Genomic DNA, 27,822 nt, shown 5'->3' with positions numbered 1-27,822 from the left:
GCTTGTACGCCTGCACCACACATCTCTCTCTCTCTCTCTCACACACACACACACGAGTATAATAAAAACGTCTTTAAGATACTTTGAGACCAGATAAACATAATCTTTATTAGAGTGTATTGTCGTAATTCTTCTCTAATTCTTACTTTGTCACAGCTATACACGCACAGGAAAGAACAGTCCACACAGGTCAGGACTCTCAAGCTTCAGGCAACAGGGAGTCTGGGAACACAGAGGAAGGGACGCGGCACACGCACGTCTGTCTGGTGGAGCACACCAGGAGGACAGGCTATGATCACGTTCTGCAGGTGTGGACAGGGGGCTCTTTCCCCAGAACAGCAGCGATGCTCATCTGAATGACTGAGGCGGGAAATAACCGCTGCACTAACTGTCTGGAATATTTAGTAGGAATTCCGTAACTTTACATGCCTTTGAATATCATTCAGATGCAAACAAATGCTTTGCCTCCAGCCAGACACAAGCTCACGCCATTCTCCATTCTCCGAGTCATGCTGTTATTCTATTTGGGAAAGACGGGCAAGCAGAAGTCAACTCGGACCTTCTCCCATGGACATCACTTGCGCTGCGGGAAGCAGTAACAGGGTTTCTGCAGCAGAAGCGGGCATGTCTGGGAGGTACCTTGAGTTGGTTTTAACAGAATATGGAGAGGAGAGACTAAGACTTGCTGCCCAGTTTTGAAGGTGAAACAGGAATGGTTGACATTTCAGCATCAAAACCGGACAAATGTACAGCAGGTGAGATGGTATTACCATCTCTGCAGGGAACCGGAGTTGATCACCACTGTGTGCGAGTATTTCCCTAGTGTGGCACCTGCTCGACAGACTGTCCGGGCAGTCAGCACTAATGTCCAGAACAATCACGGCCACCTTCCTTGCTGCGTCACGCCTTACTGTGCTCGTCCGCGTGTTACTCGACTGCAGCATGACCTGGATGCTCACACATGAGAGCAGGTGCCTCACACGTTACAGGGCCGCACTACCTTCTCCTGGCCTCTCCCTCTCAAGCACTAAGCATGTTCTAGCCAAGCAATAACATTCCCCTGTATATATGCACAAATATATATACACAAATACACTAAAAACACAGAGCTATATAAAACCATACACCACACAAAGCAGAATCATAGTAATTTCCTAGTTGTCAGTACCAGAAAAGGCATGCAGGTGAGCCCTGCAGAGCAAAGCTTACGGACATCGATTCCAGTCTGTTTGTAGTTCCTGGAGTACAGTGGCATGTCTTCCTACTCAGCAAAATACTTAAAAATGTTTAGATATTGTCCACTGTGTTAGATTTAAATGAAAATGCTCCCTACATGTATGACAATAAAAGCAAAACAGCTTACAACACATTCCATTTTTAATACATCAAAAAGTTTCCAAGGCAACATAGCCATCGCCTATGCCACTGTCCCCAGTGTGCCGCGGAGCGCTGGGAGTGACAGCGGGTGGGGCCGTCAGCCAGGCTCAGGTGCTCTTCTTCTCGTCACCCAGTAGGTTCACCGTAGCTTTCTTGACTGTGGGAGAAAGAGAATCGTATCACAGGCTTTTCCGGTGTTGAGTTCCACGCCTCCCTGGCTACTAGAGAACGCGGGCGACCAGGATGGGCACACACGGAGGCTCGTGACCAAGGCTAAGAGGGCTTCCAGGAAATGGACAGAGTGCCTCTTTAGAGCACAAGTCCTCAAGACCTAAGCAGACTTCTTGAAGGTCATCCAGCCTCAATGCTAGTATGACATCATCACCTGTCCTGTCTCCTTCAGCGATGAGAAGCAGGAGAGACTGTCATGGTGATCACAGGAGGAGAGAGGGCCCACACCAGCACTGGAAACACCTAGGCTTGCTGACTGTGCCACTACTGCCCCCAGGACAGGACGTGGCGGGTGAGGTGGAGGTGGGCTCCAGTGAGACCCCACAGAAGGCAGCCGTGTTTGATGGAGCCCAGAGTCTCCTCATGACAGCAAGGAATCATGAAGCTGTCATCTCCGGCCAGGTCAGGACACCCTAACTGCCCCACCCCACCCCAGAGCTGAGGACTGACCCACCCAGAGCCTTGCCCTTGCTAGGCAAACTCTACTCCTGAGCTAAGTTCCCAACCCCTTCTGTCCACTCTTAATGCAGCGGGCACAGACGGCCCTGCCCTTCCGCTCAGCCTCCTCCAGCAGCCCCTCTCACACACAGCCTAAGCCAATGCCCCGCCCATGGCCCCGTGGGCGGCCCCCATCTGCCCCTGCCAGCCTCTCTGACCCTGATCTTGCTATCTTTCCATGTTTTCTTCATTGCTTCCACCTCCATCCAAGCTTTTTCACAAGCAGTTCCTAGACAAACAATCTACCCTCGGGTTCCCTATGCTACCATTTCAGGTCTGACTCAGGACAGCCTTTGTGACAGCTGATCTTAATTTTCAACTTGACACACCTGGGAAGAAGGAACCTGACTGTGGAACCGCCTCTAGCAGATTAACCTGTGGACATGTCTCTGGGCACTTTCTTGATTCCTAATTGATCCAAGAGAGCCCCACCCACTGTCATAAAGAAAGGTAGCGCTCAACACAGCCTGGAAGCAGGCCAACAGGCAGCACTGCTCCCTGACTTCTGCGGCCAGCTCCTGCCTGGGCATCCCTCAGCGATGGATTGTAACCTGTTCAGATAAAACAGACCTTTCCTTTCCCAAGCTGGTTTCTGACCCAAGGTTTTATCATTGCAACAGAAAACCAAATTAGCACAGCCACTTGGTGATGGTTCCCTGCTTTCTCTAGTTTAAAAAGCTGCTCACCTAGCTTCCGCCTCCCAGATGCTGAGGATCAGCCATGTACGGCCACACCCAGCAGCAGAAATGATTAGAACGGCACACTAAACAGGTCAACCTGAACTGATTGCACAGATATAGCTAACTGTAGACGAGACTCTAAAACATCTGCCTGCAGTGGCCGAGCCACTTTTCTAATGTGGTGACTGAAGCTACATGTGTCACTGAGGAAGCAGAGGATCAGAGAGGACAAGGTGGCCAAAAGTCTGCTGTGTGGGCCTGGGCAGCACATCTCCACACTGCACCATGTTGTCCCTAAGCCTCACCTTCTTTAGTGATGGCATCTGCGGTCTCTTTGGCTTTGTCTTTCACGTCCTTCACCACGTTGTCTACCTGGGACTCATGCTTCAGGAAGACAGGACGGATGATGCGCCGGTAGAGCAGCTCGGCCCCATTAGACGGGCTCGGGGCCATGCACCACAACAGGAAGCCACACTGTAGGGAGCAGAGCACTGGTGAGAGGGGACCTGGGCACTCTGGGACCACACTCACGGGGACCTGGGCACGCTGGGACCACACTCACGGGGACCTGGGCACTCTGGGACCACACTCACGGGGACCTGGGCACTCTGGGACCACACTCACGGGGACCTGGGCACTCTGGGACCACACTCACGGGGACCTGGGCACTCTGGGACCACACTCACGGGGACCTGGGCACTCTGGGACCACACTCACGGGGACCTGGGCACTCTGGGACCACACTCACGGGGACCTGGGCACTCTGGGACCACACTCACGGGGACCTGGGCACTCTGGGACCACACTCACGGGGACCTGGGCACGCTGGGACGACACTCACCGGGACCTGGGCACGCTGGGACCACACTCACGGGGACCTGGGCACTCTGGGACCACACTCACGGGGACCTGGGCACTCTGGGACCACACTCACGGGGACCTGGGCACTCTGGGACCACACTCACGGGGACCTGGGCACGCTGGGACCACACTCACGGGGACCTGGGCACGCTGGGACCACACTCACCGGGACCTAGGCACGCTGGGACCACACTCACGGGGACCTGGACACGCTGGGACCACACTCACGGGGACCTGGGCACGCTGGGACCACACTCACGGGGATCTGGGCACTCTGGGACCACACTCACGGGGACCTGGGCATGCTGGGACCACACTCACGGGGACCTGGACACGCTGGGACCACACTCACGGTCCCACCACTCTGACATCTCCACTACATCTCCAGATTTTCTGAGGGCTAACTGGAGGCTTTTCTTAGACGGAGAAAAACCACAACCACTAAGGAAGCAGCATGAGAAACACAAAGAGACTGTCTCAAAAGAGAAGGAAGAGGAAAAGAAGGGGCTGGGGGTACAGCACAGGTGCCACGGTGCAAGCCTGGCACAGTCAAAACCTTGGTTCAATTCCTAGCACTGCAAAACCTAGGCACGGTGGTACCAGTCCATAATTCCAGCACTCCACATGGGCAGAGCCAGAGAATGAGATGTTCAAGGCATCCTCAGCTACACAGGGAAGTTAATGCTAACTTCCTGGGATATGTGAGACCATGTCTAAAAGAAATAAATAGAAAAATGAAACAAATAAGAATGGGCGATAGAATTACTGGAAATAAGGGATATATGAGTAGGTCATAATAAAACCCATCATGCTTTAAAATTTGTGTATTGCATACGATTTGAAACACGGTGCATGTGTGTGAGTGCAGTGCACTGTGGAGGGCAAAGGTCAGCATTCAGGAATCAGTTCCCTCCCTCTACCGTGGGTCTGTGAGTCAAGCTCAGGCTGTCAGGCTTGCACAGCACTGTAAGCCACTGCACCATCTTATCAGCTGAAATCCTTTCTCCTAACATGAGTACCTGCTAATAAAAACCAGTACATGGAGGCGAGAGGGCTTGCTGCACAGTGTGAGGGCCTGAGTGTAGATCCCCAGCACCACGTAAGGCTGGTGTGCGTGTGTGTGCGTGCGTGTGTGTGAACAAATGCAGGTGAGCACACACCCTACACACAGATGCACACACACTCAGCAGCAAGCTGAGGACCACTTCTAACATACAAGTTTGAGGTCAGTGTGAAATATCCTTTTCCACTGTGAATATATGTCACTGTGACTGGTTTACTAAAGAAGCTGACTGGCCAATAGCTGGGCAAGAGAGACTGGGTGGGAGAGCCAGACTGAGAGAATTCTGGGAAGAAGAAGGGCGGAGTCAGAAGAGTCACCAGGAGATGCAGAGGAAGCAAGACCTGCTGGAGGAGAGGTAAAGCCACAAGCTAAGTGGCAAGACATAGATTAAGCAAAATGGGTTAATTTAAGTTATAAGAGCTATTTAGTAATAAGTCTGAGCTATTGGCTGGGCATTTATAATTAATAATGAGTCTCCATGTTGGTTATTTGAGAACTGGTAGGCAGGAAAGAAAAGTCTGTCTACCCAACGTGGAGCAATGTAGATCCACATAAAACCTGATAAAGCTTTTTTTTTTAAAAAAAAAAAGGATTCTGACTAGGATCTATTCCTGGTGCATGAGCTAGCTTGTTGGAACCCACTCCCTATGGTGGGATGCAATGCTAAGCCTGAATGCAGGGGGAGGGGGGCTTGGTCCTGCCAGAACTTAAATGGGCCAGACTTTGTTGACTCCCCATGGGAGCCCTTACTCATAGGGAGGAGTGAATGGGGGGGGCAGGCTACGGGGGAGGTAAGGGGAAGCAGGAGGAGGGGTGAGAGGGACGGAGGGAGGGAGAACTGTGGTTGGAATGTAAAATGAAATTTAAAAATAAACTTTAAAAAGGATTCTAAACACACAAAAGTTGAGTTAAGTGTGGCTTCTCAGTAACTGCCTTTTCTCAGTAGGTTCTCTTTGCTAGTGGCAAGTAGAGGCAAGGCTGCTTTAAGAGATGGCTTCCTGGCTCACTGCTAGCAGCAAACACAGGCAAGGCTCTTTGAAGAGGCCCTGCTACTGAACACGTAAGTGGGTTTATAAGCAAGAAGGCAGTGAGCTACTTGGTGGAAGTGTAGACCCAACAGCTTCCCAGAGCTGGGATGGTAAACGTGGCTCCTGCTGATACCTCCACCATGAAGCTAAGCTCTCAAGAAACCAGTGGGGGGGGGGGCAGCCTCCAATGCCCTCTGCTAAGCTGATCCATGTCATTGATTAACAAAGGAGTTTAAGATTTGCCTTATGTGATCAAAAATCAATACAGATGCTCGGTATAAACAGACCCAGACAGAAAAGTCTCTGAACAGGTTATAGTATGTATAGTATATATACATATATATGTATATATATATATATGTGTGTGTGTGTATGCTTCAGAAATAAAAGAGAAAAATATATATATATATAGTCATAGGTTTAAAAAATAATAATAAAGTCCTTAAAAAGGAATAAAGTAATATAAAAGCCACAAAAAGATAAAAAAATATACAGAACCTGAATACTGTATGTTATTGTGTTGTCTTTGGATCTTTTGACTGCTGAGGGAGAAATAGCAACCGCTAAGACACACTGGGTTATGAAAACTGCTGGATTAAACCAACCTTTATATTTTAAAAATGTCTTGACTTCAAAATGGAAGTCAAAAGATATGTTACTGTGTGGAAAACGTTATGCTTTTATTTCCACAGAAAACGAAAGGCTGTGAATTCATTCTAAGTTAAAGATGATCAGGTTTGATCAAGGGAGACCCCCTGAAAATCCTGGCTCCAAACATAAAGAAATAAACCTAGAAGAACTACAAGACACGTGATGTATTATTTTACCTGCTCAAACATAAAACAAAAAATCATCTTTGGCTGACTTGTGTACAATGCACAGTCTATACTTATATTAATATAGATATGTATGCTACCTTTAAAAGTTTATGTATTTTCAGAACAAGGGGCCAGACACCACTCAAAATGGATGACCCAGGTAGTCCAGCATCCAGAGCAGCTTCAAGGCCGCTGGCTGAGATGACCCTTACAGAATACTCCAGTCAGGACTTAACAATCATCCTGATTTTCTCAAGGTTCCCCAAAGATTCTGATGCCCAAACATGAAGTATTCTAGAGATGTATGCCCATATTCCCAAAAGATGGACTATGGATTTTTATTATCATTTAATTTTCAATAATAAATTATTCATGGAGAAACAGTCACTTCAAAAGAAGGCATCAAGGTGAAGTCCAAATGATTCAGCAGATTAATTAAGACTCACAAGAGGTTTGTCTCATGAGTTTAGGCAACTCAGCATGTTTGAGTCCTTTTTCTGTTCTGTAGGATTTTAGGAAAATCATGATCTTTTAAAATGTTTTTCCTTACATTTATTCATTTACTTCATGTGTACAAATGCTTTGCCTGCGAATATGTATCGTGACATATGTGCATCCAGTGCCCACAGAGGTCAGCTCCCTCTGGAACTGGAGTTATGGAACCACCTTGTGGTTGAGGGGCACCATGTGGTGCTGGGAATTGAACCTGGGTCCTCTGGAGGAGCAGCCAGTGCTCTTAGCTGCTGAGTCATCTCTCCAGCTCCGTGATGTTTTTCTCAGCTGGCAGGAGAGCAGGCGCCAAAGTTCTCACTATTAGTGGAGCTCTGAAATGCCGTCCACCCACAGAGACACCACTTGTGGGAAATCAGCCAGGCAGATTCTCTTTTCTGCATGAATTAAGGCAAGGCTAACAGATGGGACCAGAGTCAAATGTCTCCAGTTCTGTCTTCCATGTGATCACTCCGTAGAATATACAACCACTTATCCACTTGGTATTTCCTGGTGCCCTCTAGTTACTGTAAAATAATTACCACTCTCTACCTACATTCTCGGCATTTCCAGTTCTCATATTAAAAATTAGGTTAATTACTGTTCAACTCTCCAGGCAATACTCAGCCATCAGCTTTCAAAACTCCACCTTAATTTATGTAACTATTTTCACACAGATGTGATCTCTCCTCTGAGTGCCGGCTGATAATTCCCCCAGAGGCACCCACACAAGCCCACTCTTACCCACAGTTCAGACGAAGAGCATAGATTGCTCTTGCTGGACCGCTGTGACATCAGCACTGCCACAATGAATCCATACACGACAAGTCAGACAAGTCTGTCTGGCTGCAATGCCATCACCATCCAAAAGCAGGGATACACAATGACAGTCAAGGACCATCCTGGCAAGAACTTAAAGCTAATGCCAGAGAAAATATATTTCAAGGGCTGGAGATGCATCTCACATACAGTACTTGTCTAAAATGCACCAGGCCCAGGGTTCAATTGCAGCAACAGGGAGGGGTGGGGTGGGGAGGAAGAAGAGGAGGAAGAGGGAAGGAGAAGGAAGGGGAAGGAAGAAAAGGAGATAGAAGGGGAAGGAAGGGGAAGGCAGGAGAGAAGAGAGAAGGAGAAGGCAGGGGAGGGGAGAGGGAGAGAGACGGATTTTATGTATCAACTTTTCCTACTACGCTACAATGAACTGGTCAGAAACTTAAGTCCACCATTTATGTTCTGATGATATGAAAGTAGAAGAGAATGAAGCAGGGAAAATAATGCTTAAAATACAATAAAAATGTGCAAACAATGGCTTTATGTAAATTTGTATGATTAAGGAAGGAAGAAAGTAAGTAAATCTAGATTTTGGAAAACCTTTCAATACAGCCACAGAAAGGTGACAGGCTAAATTTAAAATCAATTGTTCAATAAATAAATAATTAAATAAAATTTTCAAACTGTGCACAATAATTTGAGGTCACCTGAATAACACAAGGGAAACCCTGTCTTTTGGAAAAAGTTAAAAAAAAAAAAAGATTGCTCTTCCTGAGTCATAAATAAAATAAAAAAGAGCAGGGAAGGGGTAAGATCTGCCTGCTTTCAGGTCCTACTAAAGTATCCTGTTTTCATTTCTGGTCCTCTGAGGAAAAGCAACTCAGGGAGCCAAAGGGTATGTGTAAGCTGACAGGTGCATCACAGGGAGACGGCAAGGCAGAAACTCATGCGGCAACTGAAGCAGACACCAGGGGGAGAGCTTGCCGGCTCACTCAGGCTCAAGCTCAGCTTCTAAAACAGCTCAGCGCCACCTACCCAGGGAAGGGTACCACCCACAGGTCGGCTGGGCTCTCTGACAGCAATTAGCAATCAAAATAATCCCCCAGCCAGGAGGTGGTGGCACAGGTCTTTAATCCCAGCACTCAGGGAGGTAGAGGCAGGTGGATCTCTGTGAGTTCAAGACCAGCCTGGTCTGCAGAGTGAGTTCCAGGACAGCCAGAGATACACAGAGAAACCCTGTCTCAAAAACACCAAAAAAAAAAGAAAAGGAAGGAAAGAAGGAAGGAAGGAAGGAAGGAAGGAAGGAAGGAAGGAAGGAAGGAGAAAAAAGAAAGAAAGAAAGAAAGAAAGAAAGAAAGAAAGAAAGAAAGAAAGAAAGAAAGAAAGAAAGAAAAAGAAAAATATCCCCCAAAAGCATGCCCACAGGCTAACCAACTGAAATCCACTTCTTTGGTCACTCTAGACGGTCAAGTCAACAAGGACAGAAAGTTAAAATGAGAAGTGCCGGGTCCGGGGAGAGACGGTGCAGTACATAAAGCACTGATGTGGGCGCGGGGTGGGCTGTAAGCCCTGTGCCTGGCAGGTGGAGGCAGAGCAAGCTGGCTAGCCAGACTAGCAGAAGGGATGCGCTATGGGGTCAAGAGCCTCTGCCTCAGTGAATGAGATAGGAAGCAATGGAGGAAAACACCGGCACCAACTCTGTCCTCCACACACTGTGCCCATATATGTGAACATGGACACACACATACTGACACACACACACCAAAAGGAGTTGTTATCATGTTCTTCCACAAAAAAGAAAAAGCATCCTTCTGCAACCATCATGCGCTGTGAACATTTCCCTGGGGCATCATTATGACAGCGTCATTTTCAATTCAACAGAAACTCTCAAATGTCTGTTCTAATGACAGCACTGCTCACTGCAGTACGTTACATGTCCAATTCCTGTACACTCATCCTCATCAGGCATTTTCAATTTCTACTGTCTGCCAGGCCAGGCTTGGGGACACACACCAGTGTTTTCTCACAGCGAAGCCACAAGAGAGTTGTCAAAACAAAAATCTTGTCAATCTAGTGAACAAAATATTTAATTTTAACTCCGTGTGTTGGTTGGTTTTTGTCAACTACACAAACCTGGGAAGAGGGAATCTTTTCATTTTAATTATTTTTTATTTTTACATGTCTGAGTGTTTGCCTGTATGCATGTCTATGCACCATGTGTGTGTCTGGTGCTGGTGGAGGCCTGGAGTTATAAACGGTTATGACCTGGCACATCGGTGCTGGGAATTGAACCCAGGTCCTCTGCAAGAACAGTCAGTGTTCTTATCTCTTCAGAAAAGGGAATCTTAACTGAGAAGATGCCCCCACCAGATTGATCTCTGGATAAGTCTGTGGGGCATTCTGATAACTAATGGATGCGGGCGGGCCCAGCTTGTCTAAGAAAGCAAGGTGAGCAAGCCAGGAACCAGCCCCTCTTCTCCACGTCTCTGCTTCAGCTGCGGCCTCCAGGCTCCTACCTGACCTCCCTCCAGATGGACTGACTGGCAGCTGTAGGGGAAATAAAACCTTTCCTCTCCAGGTTGCTTCAGCCAGTGTTTTAACTAAGAGCGCCCGTGTCCCACATCACGGGGAGGCTTCCAGGACACTCACAGTCACCTTTTCTTTTTAATTAAATATCTATATAGAAGTTCTGACTGGTTCTTTCTTCATTTACAGAAAGTCTAACATATTTTATGATCAGTTCCTCATTTGATACAAATGTTGTAAGTAGATCCTCCTCGTCTGTCAGAATTCTGACAGCTTTACACCTGTTCTCATAGAAACTCGGTTCTTAAAATGTTTATTTAGTCAAATTTATCAAATCTTTTTCTGTGATTTTTGCATTTCTTCTTGTTTCCAAACTTTGAAGTTTAAAAAGCAAAGCAAAGCAAAACAAAACAAAACAAAAACCCTCCTTCCTACATTTTCAGATTTTAGCACAGGAGACTGTCTCTGTGAGGCTCTGAGGAAAACAGGGAGTAGGGGCACTCACCAATCAAAAGTCAGGATCTCCCCACTCCTCAGGCTCTGCCAGAGACAACTCCCAGGCATCTTTGAGGGTGCAGAGGGGCAGGGGGAGGGGGAGTCATTCATTTGCTGTTTCCTCGGCTGCCTCAGTCTCCCCAGGCTAGCACTGACTGGCCCACCCCAACTCCAGCATAAATGGGTGTGGCCTTTATTCCACGGCTGGACAGAGTTTATGAATCCCTTGGAGGAAAATTGGTTTTCAGACCAAAATAATAAGATACTTGATGAGTACACTGTTTCTAAGGAAAAACAACATAATCAATCACAGACTCTGTCAGGAGCAAACCCACAAGTGAATGATGCAAAATTCACAACAGACCGTTTCTAGCTCAAAGAAGTGAGACGGCCATGCAAGCCTAGCGGCCAGAGTGCGGCTGCTGACCATGCCCTCTGACCTCACAAGTGCACACTCACACACACTCACGCAGTCAAATAAAATCAAAGTAAGAGCCTAGCAAAAATAGGCTTGAAAATTATGAGAGCTGAAATAAAAATCCCAACACATGCATTAACTGCAGAGCGGCTGTAACTATGTGCCAATGTTATTTTATATATGAGAGTTCAGCTTGTGTGTGCCCGGTCCCCATGGAGGCCACAAGAGGCACCAGGTCCCCTGGAATTTAGGCTGTTGTGAGCAGCTCTGTGAGTGCTGGGAATGGAGGCTGGATCTTCTGCAAGTGCAGCAAGTGCTCTCGCCCCCTCAGCCAGCTCTCCAGCTCCAACAATGGTTGTTTCTTAAGCAAAATGCAGATTTTTTTTTTCAAAGTCTCTCAGAACGACTTGAACCTTTAAACTATGTCATGTATGCTGAGCAGTAAAATGCCTACAATGGAACGGGAAAGAGGCCAGCCTGGAGTCCTCAGAACTGGACACACCACCTTCTCCAGCCTACAAAGTCTGCGCTCTGGGAACATCACACCCACTGACTGGACGACACCCGGGGATCCATCGAGGACAGCTTGCCATCCAGTGGAAAACCACCACCATATCCACGAAGTCAGCAACCTTCTCCCTCTCATTCACCTCTGGGCAAGCCAGAAGCCTACGGAGATCCAGTTATGAGTCTCCGTTTCCTGTCCTTTACCCCAGATGTTGGCAGCCTGGGTTAGTCCTGTGCCAAAAAGGTTTGGCAGGACTGAGATGACTACCGCAGCAGCCGAAGTTACCAAGATGACTTTCCCAACCAACTGGACATTTTCTTCCCCAAGTCTATTATGAGAATTACATGTTTTCCCCCCAAATCGTGACTCCTATTCAGCACCAGGAACACTAAAAACATGCTGACGCTTCTTTCTTTGTGTGGTACACATCACAGCGCTTTCTTCCTCTTCTGCAATCACCAAACACAGCTTTGGACACAAACTGCCTAGCTCTCCCAAGGCCTTAAACAGAGTGGGGAGACATGAATCCTGCCTCCTTGGCTGTAATGGGGGACAAGAGCCACTGGGATCCAACATCTAAGCCCCTGCTCCTACTATTCCCGGTATAAGGGCCCTGAAATGGAGTCTGAGAGAGAGAGGGCCAGGGAGGCACAGATGTGGAGGGACAGCCGTTTAGAGGCCACGGTACCTTCAGCATGTAGTAGAAGGGGAACCAGGACAGGAAGAGGTCAGAGAAGAACTCGGCAATGCTGAACACACCGTACACCACCCAGTACGTCAGCCACTGGGTGTCATCATCTTTGTTGGGACTCTCGATGGCTTTCATCCTGAAAAGCAGCACAAAAGAAAACACACTGTCAATTAGTGAGATCCATTACTGCCCCACAGCCCGCTCTCCAACATCAGGCAAATGCATGAACTGCGGCAAACCAACTCCAGCTCTCGGGAGGCAGAGGCAGGGGGATCTCTCTGAGTTCCAGGCCAGCCAGGGCTACATGACAAGACCCTGTCAAAAACAATAAAAAAATATATAAAACCTTGATAATAACCCATGGGATAGCTTTTTTTGTCTTTTAAAGGAAGAAGCTGGAGCGTAGAGAAGAGGAACAACCCTGCTACAAGCAGCACGGCTGGGTTTACACCCAGGGCCACCTCCGAAGCCAGGGCTCACTTCACTAGAGCAAGCCATTGTCTTTCTTTACCAGTTAGTGCACGTACAATGGGCGGGCTGCATCCTCGGCTTTGGAAGGTACCACTGAGATCTTATCCTGTACTAGAAAACTGGTCACAGTGCAAAAAGAGTAGAGAAAAGGTCACAGTCTCAAAGTCAAAATCCCCGGAAGACCATGCTATCCTCCTGCCTGCTTAGTTGGACAGGGGAGGGTTCCACCAGACATGACAGGATGGTGTTCTGAGTTGGTGTTCCAGTCTGCTGGAAACCACAAACCTAGAAGACAACCATTTACGCCCACCCAGAGGAGCTGGGTCTAGTTCCTTCTTGAGATCTATTGTTCAGCCTCTGGAAGGCAGAGGGCAGCCGTGTGCCCTCAGCTGCACAGGAGCTGGGTGTGACGCCACACACCTGCCACACCAGCACTTGGAAGGTGAGGGCACGAGAATCTGTTTCAAGCCAGACTGTTGTTTCCAAAGATAATATGAGGGCTGAGAAGATGGCTCCGTGGGTAAAGCACGAGCGAGGCCTGCGTCCAGATCCCCAGCACCATGTACAGTGGATTTGGTAATGTGCGTCTGACCCCACACTGCTCTAGCAGATGGGAGACAAACAACAACCCTCAGTAGCCCACCAGCCACCTAGCCTGGTGGACACCATGGCAAACAGGAGACCCTGCCACAAACAAGGAGGAAGGCAAGGACTGACACCTGATATTGTCCTCAGACCACTACAGGGGTGCCATGGCAACCATGTGCCACCCCCCAACACATACACCAAAGATGACGGAGTCGTATCAAAATGCATTCCAATTCAATTGAAAGATTATAGAATCTCCACACAACACATTTTAAAGGGGGAATGGCCTGTTAAACACATCTTAAATATTCAGAAGCCTTTAAAAAGGACAGCAAAGATGTCCAACATACACTGCTGAGTATAAAACACTCTAATTTTGTGTGAAAACAAGACAGCAAACAAATAAAAGATGTGTTACGTGTGCTGACAGTACAGGTACCCAGAAAGATTCGGAGTACAAAGTCAGTCCTGACACTGGAGTGACAGACTTTTACTTCCTTAAGCCTCTGAGATGAGCGTGAGGAAAGGAGCAGAGGAGACTCCATGCGGAAAGCTCTGAGCTCCACACGGTACCACTGCCTCCTAGGAGGCCATGCTCTCTGGAGCTTCACTAGAGCAAACACTAAAGTGAACACACTCACTTAACTTCTCTCTTGAGGAACTACTAATTGATTTCCTTACAAACAGTCTTCTCTAACAATGACACGACCTGTGCTGTAGGGATTAAAAGCCTTCGATATTATACACACAGAGAAAGAGAAGAGGCGCAAAGCCTATCAGATGAAATGGACTCCTCTGAACTTTCTACTTAATGAACTACCAAATATTAACTACACTCAGTCAGGATAGCAGGGGACTCAGAACAAGAGTCAACGGAAACAAAAACTAAGGAAACAAATGGATTTAAGCTCTTTCTGTTGCTCCTCCAGACGATGGTCTGCACCAAGACGAAGCTTCTTCCTTCTGGCTGTCAGAAACTCGCTCAGGTGGGTGAGGGCAAAGGTCTGAGAAGCCATGGCTGTGGAAGCCGCTGGCGCCCTGGCGTCCTGTTCCCAACCAGGAACTGGAGAGAGGAAGCCAAGTCTGTAAGGATACACTGTGGGTGCCAAAGTGAACTTGGTTATCACCGAGGGCGAGGGGAGAGTCCTGAGCTGACAGATTCTACTGGGGCTCAGTAGGCCCCAAGAGCTAGCAGAACCTGAGAGCTTTCCCATCTCTCTAAAGAAAGTGTAGTCCAACAATCTGCTGGGAGCCCGGGACTAAGGCACGCAGGAATCAGTCTTCCTACTCCGTGCCCTGTAACACAAACACGGATGTACTGCTCTGAAGAAGCAGTGCCCTAAGAAAAACGAGAGCCTGCAGAGCATGCTTAACTTCTGGCCATGAGAATGAAGGGTGCCAAAGAATGCCAGCAGGAACAGATTACCAAGAGATGCAGGCCGTCCTCGCTGAGAGCTTCTACTGAGTCGGGTCCGGTCAAAGTAAGTCTTCCCCAGTAGCAAAGAAATGATCAGTCCCCACCCCGAAAAAGAAGGGAAGAAAGAGGATTTAAAATCCAAACCTTGTCAGTCCAAGTTAGTTAGACTCTGCCTGGGCGCACACACACACACACACACACACACACACACAAACACACACACACACCATCCTCTGAATTCTGTTAATCTAGAGATCCCTGACTAACACACCAACCTTCCAGAGAGAAGCCTGCAGGGCCAGACAATGTGTGTTAGGGTGGCAGACCCCGAAGAACGCTACTGAATGGGTTGTATGTAAGGCTGGGAAGTGAAGCCCAAGTTGCAGCAGAGACTTCAAGCTGTTAAAGATGTCAGTAATGTAGCTCAGAGGAAGGCTGAGGGCACCTTTGGAGCTGATCTGAGAGTGAGACCATGTGTGGCATTGGTCACATCTTCACTTTTCTGCTGAACTGAAATCCCCCTGAAACCCCAAGCCCAAACAAATCATACTCTAACTGCACTGAACCAAGGCAGAAAGAACCACAAGCCACAGAGACTCACCATACTGAAGAATAAAACATCCCCACCCTTTTCAACTGTGAATAACGGTGGTTTTTAGCATATGGTTTAAGCACAGGGGAAAACAACAAGAAATAACAAAAATGAGTATGAGGAAAAGGAAAGAGAGAAAATAGTATTTGGAAACACTTGTAATTCTTAGCTTGTCTCAAAGTTTCATGAAGTAAAGTTGGGAAATCCAAAGTATGACAAAATCAGTTTTCCCCTGTAAGCTATAAAAAGAATGACCCTGAATTCAGCCATTACAGAGTCTCTACACACAGAAACAGGGAGTTTTATCAGTGAAAGCCGGAGGCCAGCAAGATGGCTCGGCTGGTGAAGCCAGACAACTAACTCAGTTCCATCCCCTGAAGCCAACGGTAAAGCAGACAAGGCTTGTGCCTGTGATCCAGCCTGGCATTGCAACCACAGGACGGGAGGTGCAATGCACTATCAGACCGCTAGCCACTGCATCCAGCACCCTGCCGGGAACAAAACAAGGTGGAAGAGGGGAGGGCTGCAGAGCTGGCTCAGCAGCCAAAAGTCTTTACTGCCCTCGCAGAGGGGCTGCACTCAGGTGGCTCACACCTCCAGAGTCCTCAGACACCTGCATTCACACACACACACCACCCACAGATACTCTCATATGGACACAAGCTTGTGCACACATATAACTTAAAACACGAAAGATTAACTTTTAAAAAGTCGAAGGGGTAAACAGATGACAGACATGTCCTCTGACCTCCACATGTGTTCATTTGCCCTCTCCACACCCTCACCAAATACAAATAATTTCCTTTAAATTGGGCTGCTTGCCAAAGGGTAGCACAGCTGGTGATCAGCTCCACGTTAGCCTCTGTTGGCTCACACACGTAGAGACATACCACGTTACATAGTTCAGTTACAGTTCAGTAAAATGAGTAAGTCTATCTCCAAAGCACAGACTTTACCATTGCGGTCAATCACGCCCATCCTTAGGATCTGAACCAGTCGACTGCATTAGCAAACTGACAGGTACGTCTGCTAAGCATAAACAGGACGAGGCTGTACTGCGCAGAGAAGCAAGGAAACCGGCACCTGCGGAGGGAGGTAGCGCTAGGCTCCACAGAACACACTTTGGAGCTCAAGGTCAATCCTCAGACACTTGAATACAAAGAATACGGATCACAATGTCTGTCACGCTTCTGGTCACCGCAGACACGAGAATTCCTGACACAGCAACACAGTTTTCCCATCACCAGTGCTTCACATACGAAGGTATTTTAGGAGGCTGACAGTGGCTCAGTGGTTAAGAGCGTTGGCTGCTACTACAGAGGATTCAGGTTTGATCCTAGCACCTACGTGACCACTCAAGACAGTTTTGGGGACCTGGCACCCTCTTCTGGTTTCTGTGGACACCAAGCACACACATTGCATACATACATACATGCGAGCAAAATACCAATACACATAGAATAAGAATAGTTTTCTTTAAAAAAAGGTATTTTAATGTATATGAACTATTTTGCTCCTATGTAAATAAGGGAAATGTTCTCCTTCTTCCTAGAAAAACAAGAAGATAAAGAACTATGGTGGCCACAAGCTTCACCGTTTTGGGGGTGGGGAGGCACAGGGTCTCTCTAAGTAGCCTTTGTCCTGGCTGTCTTGGAACTTGCTTTGTAGACCAGGATGGCCTCTAGCTCAGAGAGATCTGCCTGCCTCCAAGGCCTCCCAAGTGCTGGTACTAAAACACATGCTACCGCTGCCTAGGTCTCCTTTTGCTGCTGTTTGTTGCTTTGTTTTCAGTAAAGAATATGTGTTTTCAAAACAAGAGATATGACAAAGAGAGCAAGAATGGCTGATAGCAGAATGAGTCAATCAAATTAATTCACTTATTTACTGTTTATACCATGTGCCACAAACCAAACAAAAGAACATAAACGAGATGGGTAGTGTTTAGTAGGTTTCTTAACTGTGGAGAAACTATTTTCCCAGTTAACTATACAAAAACAATGAAAAATAGAACTTGTTCCTTTAATCTTTATTTTTAAAATTCTTACTACTTACTTGCTTGTGAGGTGTGGTGTTGTTTACTACGGTGCACATGTGAGGGTCGGAACACAGAGAGCCTGTTCTCTCCTCCCACCATGTGGGCTGCAGAGACTGAGCTCCGGTCACCAGACTCGGTGGCAGGCGCCTTTATCTGCTGAGCCGTCGTATCTGCCCTCCTTTACTCTAATATTTTCTTAAAGGATCCAAGAGCCAACTTAATAATGACAAGCACACTGTGTAAATAAGTCCACAGGTAAATCACTCCAGGACAACCACTGTCAATAAAACCAAAGGCTGTGGAACTAAGTATCCCTGTCAAGTATGGTGTCATAAAGTTTAAGTTCAGCCAAGGGGGATGGTACATATCTAAAATTCCAGGACAGGAGGACGGAGGCAGGGGGTGATGAGCTCCAGACCGGACAGAGTTGCTTATTGAGACTGGTGTCAAAAGCCAGGCGCTGGGATGTAGTCAACAGTAGAGTGTACGCATAGCGTGAGGCCCTGGCAGCATCTCCAGAGCCTTGATAAATTAAAGCTACGTGACAGGTAACCGAGAGTATTCTAGCACGTTCACGAAACACAGAAAATGCCTCCATGTGTAGGTATACGGGGCTGGAGGCACCTTCCCTGAGAGATAGAGGACATTCTGCATAATGTGTTCACAGAGCTGATTTCATACAAAAGCTAGCACCAGAGTTCAGTTTCCTTCACTGCATAAGGTCACTGCATGAATCCACAGGCCACATGAAAGGCCACACGGGAAGCATCTAACTAAGATCCAGATTAGGGAGCCAGGCTCCATGGGGTCACACACCAGTTCCCACCCATGAACTGCTGTTGGGAGCTGTGAACCCCTGATCCTGAATTGCTTGTAAACAACTTGTTTTCCTCTGCTCTGAGACAGCCTGCAGCTGCTCTGAGCATGAGACCCTGATGGCAGGAGAGTGGTTTCTGGTGGGTTTGGCTGGGGCGTGGCTATCAGCTAAGGATCCCTATATAAGCTGCCCCTGAACACAATAAAAGGGGCATTCTTGGGGAATTCAAGGATGACCCGTATCTCTGTCTGTGAGTCTTCTGTGCGTTTCAATCTCCAACCCCTTGCCCAGTTCATGAACTGTATGGTAATGTATGGAGCGCAGATGGGCGTGGTGCGAAGTCTTGAGCCAGTTACTGTCACTTCTGCCCCCTGTCTGTAAAGGTGGGAATTACCATAGTATTTACATAACAGGATTGGTATAAACATTAAATGAACTATATTGTGAAGGCCTTAGACATAGATATATGTAATTTTCAGCTAAATAAAACGCTACACAAGTGTCCAGCAGCTCTGTGAAGATAAAACTCTCAGGGCTAAAGAGATGGCTCTGCAGTTAAGAGCTCTTACTGCTCTTGCAGAGGACCAGAGTCCAATTCCTAGCACCCTGGGATGGCTCACAACTGCCTATAACTCCAGCTTCGGGTGGCCCAACGCCTCTGGCCTCTTCGGGTAGCCACCGATGTTCACGTCTCCCCACATGGACTCACAATTTAAAATAATAAATCTCTCTCCTTCTCTCCCTCCCTCCCTCCATGTGTGTTTGTGCCCATCCCTGGGCTATCATTTCTCCTTCCTCAACTCTTTTGTTTTTCTCTGGGGTGCGCATGGTCTCAGGCTGGCCTTAGCATAACCTTGAACTCCTGATATTCCACCCTCACTTTCTAAGTGCTGGGGTTACAGGTGTGTGTTCCCCGTGCCTGACCAGAGAGTGCCATTTCAAACTAAAAGGAATCTGCATTAGCTCAGTGGTACCGGGCTTTAGTAGCACGGCCATGTTCAACCCCTACACGACAGAAAAGAAAACTAAAACATACAAAACACTAAAGGAAGGTGATACACATCTGACCTCTAACGCGGCAGCTCTAGGAAGGAGGCAGCCTGAGTTTTCTAAGCACGTATGAGACGAAGGAGAGAAAGACACAGATGCCTGTGCAGAATTTTAGACCAAAAGCTTTGTGCGTAGGACAGAAGACCAGCCCTCCCCACTTCTCCTCACTGCGGGGCAATAATAAAAATAGAAAATCAAGTCATTAGACTTTGCCTCACGATTCCGCTTGTACAGAGAAGCAGGGTCAGACTCGCGCCCCTGGCTGAACTAGCATGGTACCAGCGACACTGCCCAAAGGTCCTCACAGGTCTCAGGCATGGGCTTGCGTAGGAAGGTGCAGACCACTCACTGCTGGTCTCAGGGCCTCTTAAGTATGCGTTGTCATTAAAGGCAGGGCTGCACTGAGTCACAAAAGCCACAAAGCATAAGATCCCGCCTATGAAACGCTCAAAGCAGACCCACAGGAACACGTTAGCTAAGGGTTCCTGGGAACTGAGCGGGGAGACATGGGAATGACTGTTAATGATTTCCTTTCAGGGGTGACAAAAATATTTCAAATTAGACAGTAGGGATGTTTCTACAGGCTGTGGACATGTTGGGCACGAAGTGTACATTGGCCTATGAGAGAAGATGTGGGTTCGTCCTTACAAGTTCTACTGTTGTCTGCTGTGGCAGAGGGAGGAGACGCAGGTGAACCTGCCAACAGTTCCTGGGAACAAAACAGGCTGGAATTCGCTTTCAGACTGCCTGTCCAGGTGGCCAAAGTGTCCAGAAGCACAGAGGTTAGGGAGCTCAAAGAAACTGCACAAAGAAAAGCAGAATGGCCCCAGGGAAGGAGGCCTGGGAGGAGGCCCTGTCTCCCCTCATCACTGTTTCCAGCCGCCCCCCTCCCCACTCGCTGAGTCCTGACCTGGGGCCAGATGCACCTGAGCCTCACCCATGAAGTTCTCAAGGGGGTGAGTAATGGAAAAAGGCAGGCAGCCAAATGAGCTTTTCCAAATTTCATTTCCACACCCTGCAATCTCTAGGCCCAATACTGACCTTTAGATGCAATCTCTGTGCCCCTTCCTTTAATGGGCACAAGGGAAGGAAACAGCAAGAACAAAGCTAAAAGGCGAGGAAAGAAGGAAATAAATTCTGGCAGACCTTTAGCCAGATCACCAATCCCTTCCAGAGGTCTCAGCAGCCATTTCCACTTTACCTGAGAGCTTCTATCACGTGACCCGTTATTCACACCCTCTCTGATGCAATCAGGAAAAATACAACCATCTGGAGCGGAAGGTGCACACCAGTCACCGCCAGCTTTGCCCTCGGCAGACCTACACCCCTTTGGAATCTCCCTCAGCACTCTTCCCTGTCACACAGCCAGGCTGCTGCAGCCTCAGGCTGTGGCTCCCTCCGCTGCCTCTGCCAGGCTGGCTCCAGCTCATTCCTAAGTCCTAAATAGCATTGCAGATAAATTTCCAAAGAGCCCTTCCTGTGACTCTCTACCACACAGCTGCCGGCCTCTTTTCTTCTGAGAGCTCGCCATTCGGCCACTACTTTACCTAATTCTTGCCTGATCCCCGCGGCAGTGTCCATGCAAATGGGAGTGTGTGTCTCTCTCGTTCCCTGCCGTATCTAAAGGGCACCAGCACCTGGCATGTCGCTGACGTTGACATTTGCTAAGCAGATAAACCTCAGTTTTGAAAAATAACTGTCTGGGGGAACGAAGGGACCAGTAAGGGGAACAGAGAGTGACTGGGTGAAGGTGACCACTGGGGCCTGAAGCTCGGTACCCCACAAACTGGTTTGATGGAACCTAATACCCAATGTGACAGTTCTAAGAGATGAGACCTTTAGAAGGTGATTGGTTTAAATGCTCTGCTTGATGTGAGCGGCTAGAGGAAGCTCATTCGCCTCTTGTGCCTCATGACTATGCCACAGGCTGGTGCCATTTCCGAAGCAGATAACAGCTATCAGATGACCAAATCAGCTGGCAGCTTGATCTTGGAATTCTCAGCCTTCAGAAGTCAGAACAAAAATGTCCTCACTCCTAAATCACCTCTGGTTATATACTAGCCCAACGCGACTGAGACCAGCAGAAACCGTGGTGGTGGTGGTGGTGTGTGAATACGGGTTAATATGGCAGTGCACACGTGTGCGGGTTTGTCTGTGTGCCCACGTGGAGGCCAGAGCCAGACTTCCGGTGTCCTCTACGTCTCCATGCTACTTCCCTGAGACAAAGCCTCTTAGTGAACCAGAAGCCTGCTGTTTCAGCTAGACGGCTTGGCCATGAGCTGCTGGGATCTACCTCCCTCAACCCTGAAATGCTGAGGATACAGGCACATACACACATATAGACCCAGTTTTCTTCGTGGGTGCTGGGCACCCATGCTTGCACAGCAAGCACTCTGACCCACTGAGCCATCTCCCAACCCCAGGAACAATGACCTGAGTACCACTCAAAACCACCATTTGTTAAAGACCTTCTCTCTCTTGAAAAACTGTACAATCACAATAGTCATGGCTAAACAATGAACAGACTTAATTAAATTAATATTGGCTGCCTGAACATTTACTGACTTGGGTCTGTATGCTTTTCACTGTGCACAGATCCCCCTTTTCTTTTCCCTTGCCCCTCCTACACAGAGCAGAGCACTGAGGGGGTCTCTAGACTATTCTCGGGAACAGAAGGCTATTTTTCCCTCCCTCGTGCCCAGTCTTCACACTTAAAGGCACTTGTGTGGTGGTCATCATTGCCTCTATACCAGAGGCTCTCAGCACTCTCTGCACACTAGAACCCTCTAAAAAGTATAAAGGATTGATACGCCTTTCAGACCCCCAAGCCGAGGCCGTATCCCAGACTGCATAGATCAGAACCTTGGGGGAGCTACAGAAAGGCCAGTCCATACATACAAACACCGGTCCATACATACAAACACCGGTCCATACATACAAACACCAGTGGGAGCAGTGTTATAATCATTGAATATTACTTTCTGGTTTTTTTTTGCTGAAATCATTCAATGTCCTTTATTACATCTTTAGTGTTTTTCTAACTCTGACTAAAATTTACTTTGCCTCAGAATATAAAAACTATAAAGAAAATACAGCAGATATACTTGTTGACTAAACTCTAACCCTGGGAAATCTAACCCCCTACTACTTAGAAATGACCAGCTCTACTGCTAGAACATCTAGCACCAAACGGAAACACTGAACATCTTGTAAGTAAAAAAAGCCAGTAATATGTAGACAATGAAGGAATAAACAAAGAAATAATAAGGCTAGAAATGGCAACTTAAAAATCGCTTTGACAGCCAGGACTACACAGAGAAACCCTGTCTCAGAAAAAAAAAAATCACACTGAATATGGCTGAAAATAGCCCAGCCTAAGACTACTTCTAGACAAGGAAACATACAACCTAGTTCTGTCCCGCCCTTAGTCATATGCACTTGTACATGTATGTGGACCTACGTGCTCCATCCAGAATAGGTGGTTTTTTGTTTTGTTTTGTTTTTTGAGATAGAGTCTCACTGCATGGCTTGGAACTCTCTATGTAGACCAGGATATCCTTGAACTCACTAAGATCCTGCTGCTTCTGCTTTCCAAGAGCTGGGATTACAGGTATGTGCCATCGTGCCCAGTTTAGAAACAGATTTTTTAAAAAAATTTTTTTAATTTTATTTTGTATGTCTAAATATTTTGCCTGCATGTGTATGTATATGCAACATGTCCGTGCCTGGTGCCCGTGGAGGCCAGGAGAGAGCTATGAGTCCCCTGGAACTGGAGTTACAGCCAGTTATGAGCTGCCCATCAGGCTCTGAAAACCAAACCTGGGTCCTCTACAGGAGCAGCTAGTGCTCCTTACTGCTGAGAAGGCTCTCCAGTTCCAAGAAACAGACTGAACTCTCTACAGCTCACATAATAATCTATTCACGCCAACAAAGAAGCTATGTTTATCGCACAATTATGTCAAGTAACACTGACGGAGAAAAAGAAGGTGATTATGTCATCAATGTTTTTAAAAAATCCATATTCCGCCAAACCTACAGCCCCAGTTCAACCTCCAGAACCCACATGGTAGAGGGAGAGAAACAATTCTAAGACACAGGCCTCAGAATATTACCTTTTTAAAAGAATTACAAGTTAGACACCCAAACAGAAAGAAAGGGTCCCAAACTGAAAGAGTCAGGTCAAAGAGGACACTGCAGGGTAACTTTGTTACCACACAGAGCTATTTTGGACAAGGCTGTTCTGAGCATTTTACATCAAATATCACTAAAAGGGCTTCTCTACCTTTACTGTAGCGAACCAATTCCCTAGTCTGCCTTAGTGGTCCTTGGTACCATCACAAAACTCACATGATGCCTTAGCAAATAACGCCCTTCTCAACTTGGAGCCTGAGGGTCTCCAACTTCACAAGCAAGTATGTCAAATCGGTGGCTGGCATTTATCCAGAACAACCAACTTCTCAAAACAAATTTGCAAAACTAGCTGTGGTGGCACTGCCTATAATCGTAGCACTGGCCAGACAGAAGCAGGAGGAGCAGAAGTTTACCGTCATCTTCAGCTACACAGCAAGTTTGAGGCCAGCCTGGGCTATTTAAGACTGTCTCAGAAATGAAACAAAACAAAACAGCAATAAAACATTTTCTCCCTTCCAGCATATGTTAAGCTCCAATCTGGCCAGTGAGAGTCACGTGCTATAATATTATCTGTGTCTTGGCCTCCGAGTGAAATGTTTTCACCTTTATTTTTATCACTATGGGTGAGAGGATTCAGAAACCAAATGGATGAAACCACCAGCTTTGTTACACTATAAAACAAAATTCATTTGTGGAGAGAGGAGCAATTCTGATTTGAAGAGAGAAATGATAAATTCAAAAATAAACATTAAGTTATAAAATAATGAATACTCATTAAATGCTAAACTTATGGTTCATTTTCTAATTACGTGAATAATTTATATAACCATGGAGCTACATTATGATGTCTTTTACAAGGTTTGTTATGGTGTTTCCAAATTTGCTTTTGATATTTGGCCTTGGGGCTGGAGAGATGGCTCAGCAGTTAGGAGGACAGGCTGCTCTTCCAGAGGACCCAGGGTTGATTCCCAGAACCCACATGGTGACTCACAACTGTACAGAACTCCAATTCCAGGGACTCCAACACCCTTTTCCAGCCTCCTCCCGTGCCAAGCACACATATGGTGCCCAGACATAGGCATAACACCCATACACAAAAAATAAAAATTTTAAAAATTAAAGAAAAAATAAAGCCTTAAATTTTTGTCATTTCCTTTGCTCATCTGTTGTAGGAAGCAGCAAGCAAACGGCGGGCACGTGGAGGTGAGAGGGCAAGGTGCAGGCGTCAGCTCTCACGCCTGCCATGTGGGTGGCCACAGACTCAACTCACGGTGTCAGACTTGGTGGCAAACAACAGACCACTGAGCCAGCTCACTGGATCACTAATTAGCCTTTTTAAAAATCAAAAAGCTAAGCCAGGCCGGTGATTCACGTCTGTAATCCCAGCACTAGAAAAAACAGTTAAGGTGAGGTGAGGTCAGTCTTTGCTGTAAGTATCACAAGTTCTAGGCACGTCAGGGCTACAGCGTGAGACCCGGGATCAAATAAATAAAGCCGAAAGTCTTCACCTGCCCCGACTACAACTGAATTAAGAAAGTTCTAGCATTCTTAATTGGGTTTTACTGTGTATAAAAAACATATGGTGGAAATAACCATAAGTCATCAATGGGATGCAGTTCACTCCCAATACTTGTTGAAGTCTGTCTGCCAGAGAGGGGAGGACTGAGCTCCACCAGAGTTTGTGCTGCCTGGATAAGGTCAAGTTGTCAGTATAATCTGACAAAAATAAATAAATAAAATAAAATACCTTTTGGCTAGCTGACAGGAGATGGGAGAACAAGTTAAGGCTCCCAAATGTGTAACCTTAAGCAGTCAGTACATTAACCTTATGGGACTTTGTCTCAAGAACCTGGGCCAAGCAGCCCACAAGCCCTGAAAGTGGAAGGGAGAGCAGGTTGCAGGGTGAGCCACTTACGAGATGTAGGCTGGGTATCCGAAACCTATCAGGTTGCAGAGCAGAGAGGCTCCATAACCGAACACCAGATACAAGGCCACCAGTCCGATGACACCTGGAGAGCAGAGGGGAGAAGCGGTTGGGTGACCCTGCGGACATTCTAAAAAGACAGTCCCCGCCCACACCCACACTTCGAGGTTGGGCCTTTTCTAGGCGTTTTCCTCCTGCCTCGATTGCCAGAGAGAAACCGACCATAAGGAGGTCAGGCCTGCCCATTCACCGGCAGCTGTTTGGGTTGGGGACCCTGGCGAGGCCTCTGCTTCTACTCCCTGGGCACGGCCCTTCTGGGCTGCGTATACAGAGCATTCCCCTGCCTCAACTCTTAGGACAGTGCCCGCCTGGGCTGAGCATACCGAGCAATCCCCGGCCTCAACACCCCGGGGAGCGCCCGCCTGGACTGGGTATACAGGGCAGTCAGTCCCCTGCCTCCCTTTCCTCCCAGCTGGCCAGCGCGGTGCATCGGCTGGGAAGCCCGGCTCGGCCAGACCCGGATCCCGCGCGCGGGCGTGGATTGTCCACGCCACGCCCGGCAGCCGAGGGGTCCGGAAGGTGAGGGCGGGTTCCTCCACCCAGCGGGACATCGGCTCGGCAGAGGCGACACGTCAGCGTCCCGCAGCTCCCGGCTCCCAGGCCCCGCTCCAAGCGTCAGGGGCCTCCCGTCCGCCCTTCGTCCGCGCCCCGCGCCGCTCCCGGGGACCCATCGCCCACCGAGCGCGATGAAGCTCCGGTTCACTCCGGTCTTGGCCTCGAGCTTGGCCAGGAGGTCGGTCACGCAGTTCTTCTCGTGCAGGAACCGATCGAATCTCTCCCTCATGGCTGCAGACATGGCTGGGCCGTTCGCGCCGCCCGGGATGCTCCGCAGCCGCCTGGACGCGGAACCCAGCTGACCGGGGCGGGGCGGGGGCGGGCGGCACCGCGGCGCGTGCACGAGGATCCCGGGAGCGCGCCCCGGCTCACCCCCGCCCTTTTGGCGCGCTTCCTACCCCGCCCCCGCCCTGCTCTCTCCGCAGCTGCCACGCCCGACCGGGCCTCCGCTTCGGCAGGGAGGTGTCCCCCACTACCCAGTAAACAGCAGGAGGTTCCTGGTGCCCGCCTGACTTTTTAAAATCCAACCAGTGCAAAAAAGACCCAAAGGGACGGGCGACCTTGACGTCTGCAACGGATTAAGACTAGTCTGGAGGATACACTACTGAGCTGAACCTACGAAGGCATTTTAACCTAAAAATGGAAAAGGGTGCAGGCCTGCTCCCCTCCTGGGCCAGCATAGTTTTGAAAACTCGCGTAGAGGAAGTTCACGTGCCCTATTCTGGGGCACACCGTTTGTTTCCAAGCTCTGCAGTTGAGCCTCCTGGTGGGCTAGTGTTACCTGGAGGTCTAAGGGAAGGGAAAGGCAATGGTTATCTTCAATTCCCTAACAGCGCAGTTATCCTGAAGAAGAGGTAGACCGGGAATGTGAGCCTCACGACCTCTCTCTAGTTCTTCCAGCGTTGGGCGGCGTCCCAAACTCTTCCTCCACCTACGTCCCAAACTCTTCCTCCACCTAACCCTAGGCTCTAGTGGTCTTTCACCCACATACCTTCAGAACACTCCAGAAATGGCCCTTTCTCCTACTCCTGCCAAGTTTTCCTCATTGCTTAAGACTCGAAGGCCTTTAGGGGCTGTGTAAGGATCCAATTTCTCATTAGAGAATGCGAGGTCCGGTGCACAAACTGGCCCCAAACGTTCTTTGTCCTACACCTCCACTTCCAAATTGATTAAGTTCCTATGCTGTTTTCTGTGGGGTAGATACCTTGCTCGCTCCATTTTCCTTATCTGCAAGTTCCTTCTCCAGATTTTCCCTGAGGGTCTTCAATCAACTCTGTCTGCTGCCCCCACCAATATCCAGTTAGTCACTGATGAAATTGAACCATAATGATAATAGCATTATTCTAATAGCACCCACGCCCAGCTGTCCATTAGCCTACAATTAATTCACAATGTTGCAGTCAGAGGCACCAAATGCTGGTCAAAGCCGGGCATGGTTGTGCACAACTGCAATCCCAGCTCTTGGAAGATGAGGCAGGGGGATCAGAAATTCAAAGATAGCCTCAGCTATATTATAATGAGTTTGAGGGCAGCCTGAGCTACGCTAGACTCGTTTGAAAAGCAAGCAGGTAGAACTAGGGAAACTGCTCAGGGCTTAGGAGCACCTACTGCTCTGGCAGAGGATAAAGTTCAGCTCCCAGCAGCCACCTTATACCTCTTGTCCCAAGGGCTCCAGGACTTCTGGACTCCATGGACACCTGCGCTCACATGCACACCCAGATACAAATA

General features: G+C 48.1%; 2 protein-coding genes across 2 annotated transcripts in view; one reads left to right on the top strand and one right to left on the bottom strand.

Moving 5' to 3' along the window:
• The window catches only part of Kif20a (kinesin family member 20A), a 464,558-nt gene that overhangs the window by 172,776 nt on the left and 263,960 nt on the right, over positions 1-27,822 (top strand). The window lies entirely within an intron of this gene.
• Positions 83-26,419, bottom strand: Reep5 (receptor accessory protein 5). The gene is made up of 5 exons (XM_075968996.1): positions 26,218-26,419; positions 25,471-25,564; positions 12,452-12,590; positions 3,092-3,260; positions 83-1,534 (listed from the first exon to the last, which is right to left on the bottom strand). Exons 1-5 carry the CDS (start codon positions 26,333-26,335, stop codon positions 1,485-1,487), a joined length of 570 nt encoding a protein of 189 aa, XP_075825111.1. The 5' UTR covers positions 26,336-26,419; the 3' UTR covers positions 83-1,484.

This window comes from Microtus pennsylvanicus, chromosome 4 (genome assembly GCF_037038515.1).
Source record: "Microtus pennsylvanicus isolate mMicPen1 chromosome 4, mMicPen1.hap1, whole genome shotgun sequence".
Lineage (NCBI taxonomy): Eukaryota > Metazoa > Chordata > Mammalia > Rodentia > Cricetidae > Microtus > Microtus pennsylvanicus.
The sequence above is the reverse complement of the archived record's forward strand: the minus strand, read 5'-3'. Positions and strand labels throughout refer to the sequence as shown.

Bases quoted from the DNA above. Each gene is read 5' to 3' on its own strand.
- Reep5 (XM_075968996.1), bottom strand. From the start codon at position 26,335: ATGTCTGCAGCCATGAGGGAGAGATTCGATCGGTTCCTGCACGAGAAG. The intron at 25,565-26,217 runs GTGGGCGATGGG...TCTGCTCTCCAG, and splicing joins CCGGAGCTTCATCGCGCTCG to GTGTCATCGGACTGGTGGCC. The intron at 12,591-25,470 runs GTAAGTGGCTCA...GCTGCTTTTCAG, and splicing joins GGATACCCAGCCTACATCTC to GATGAAAGCCATCGAGAGTC.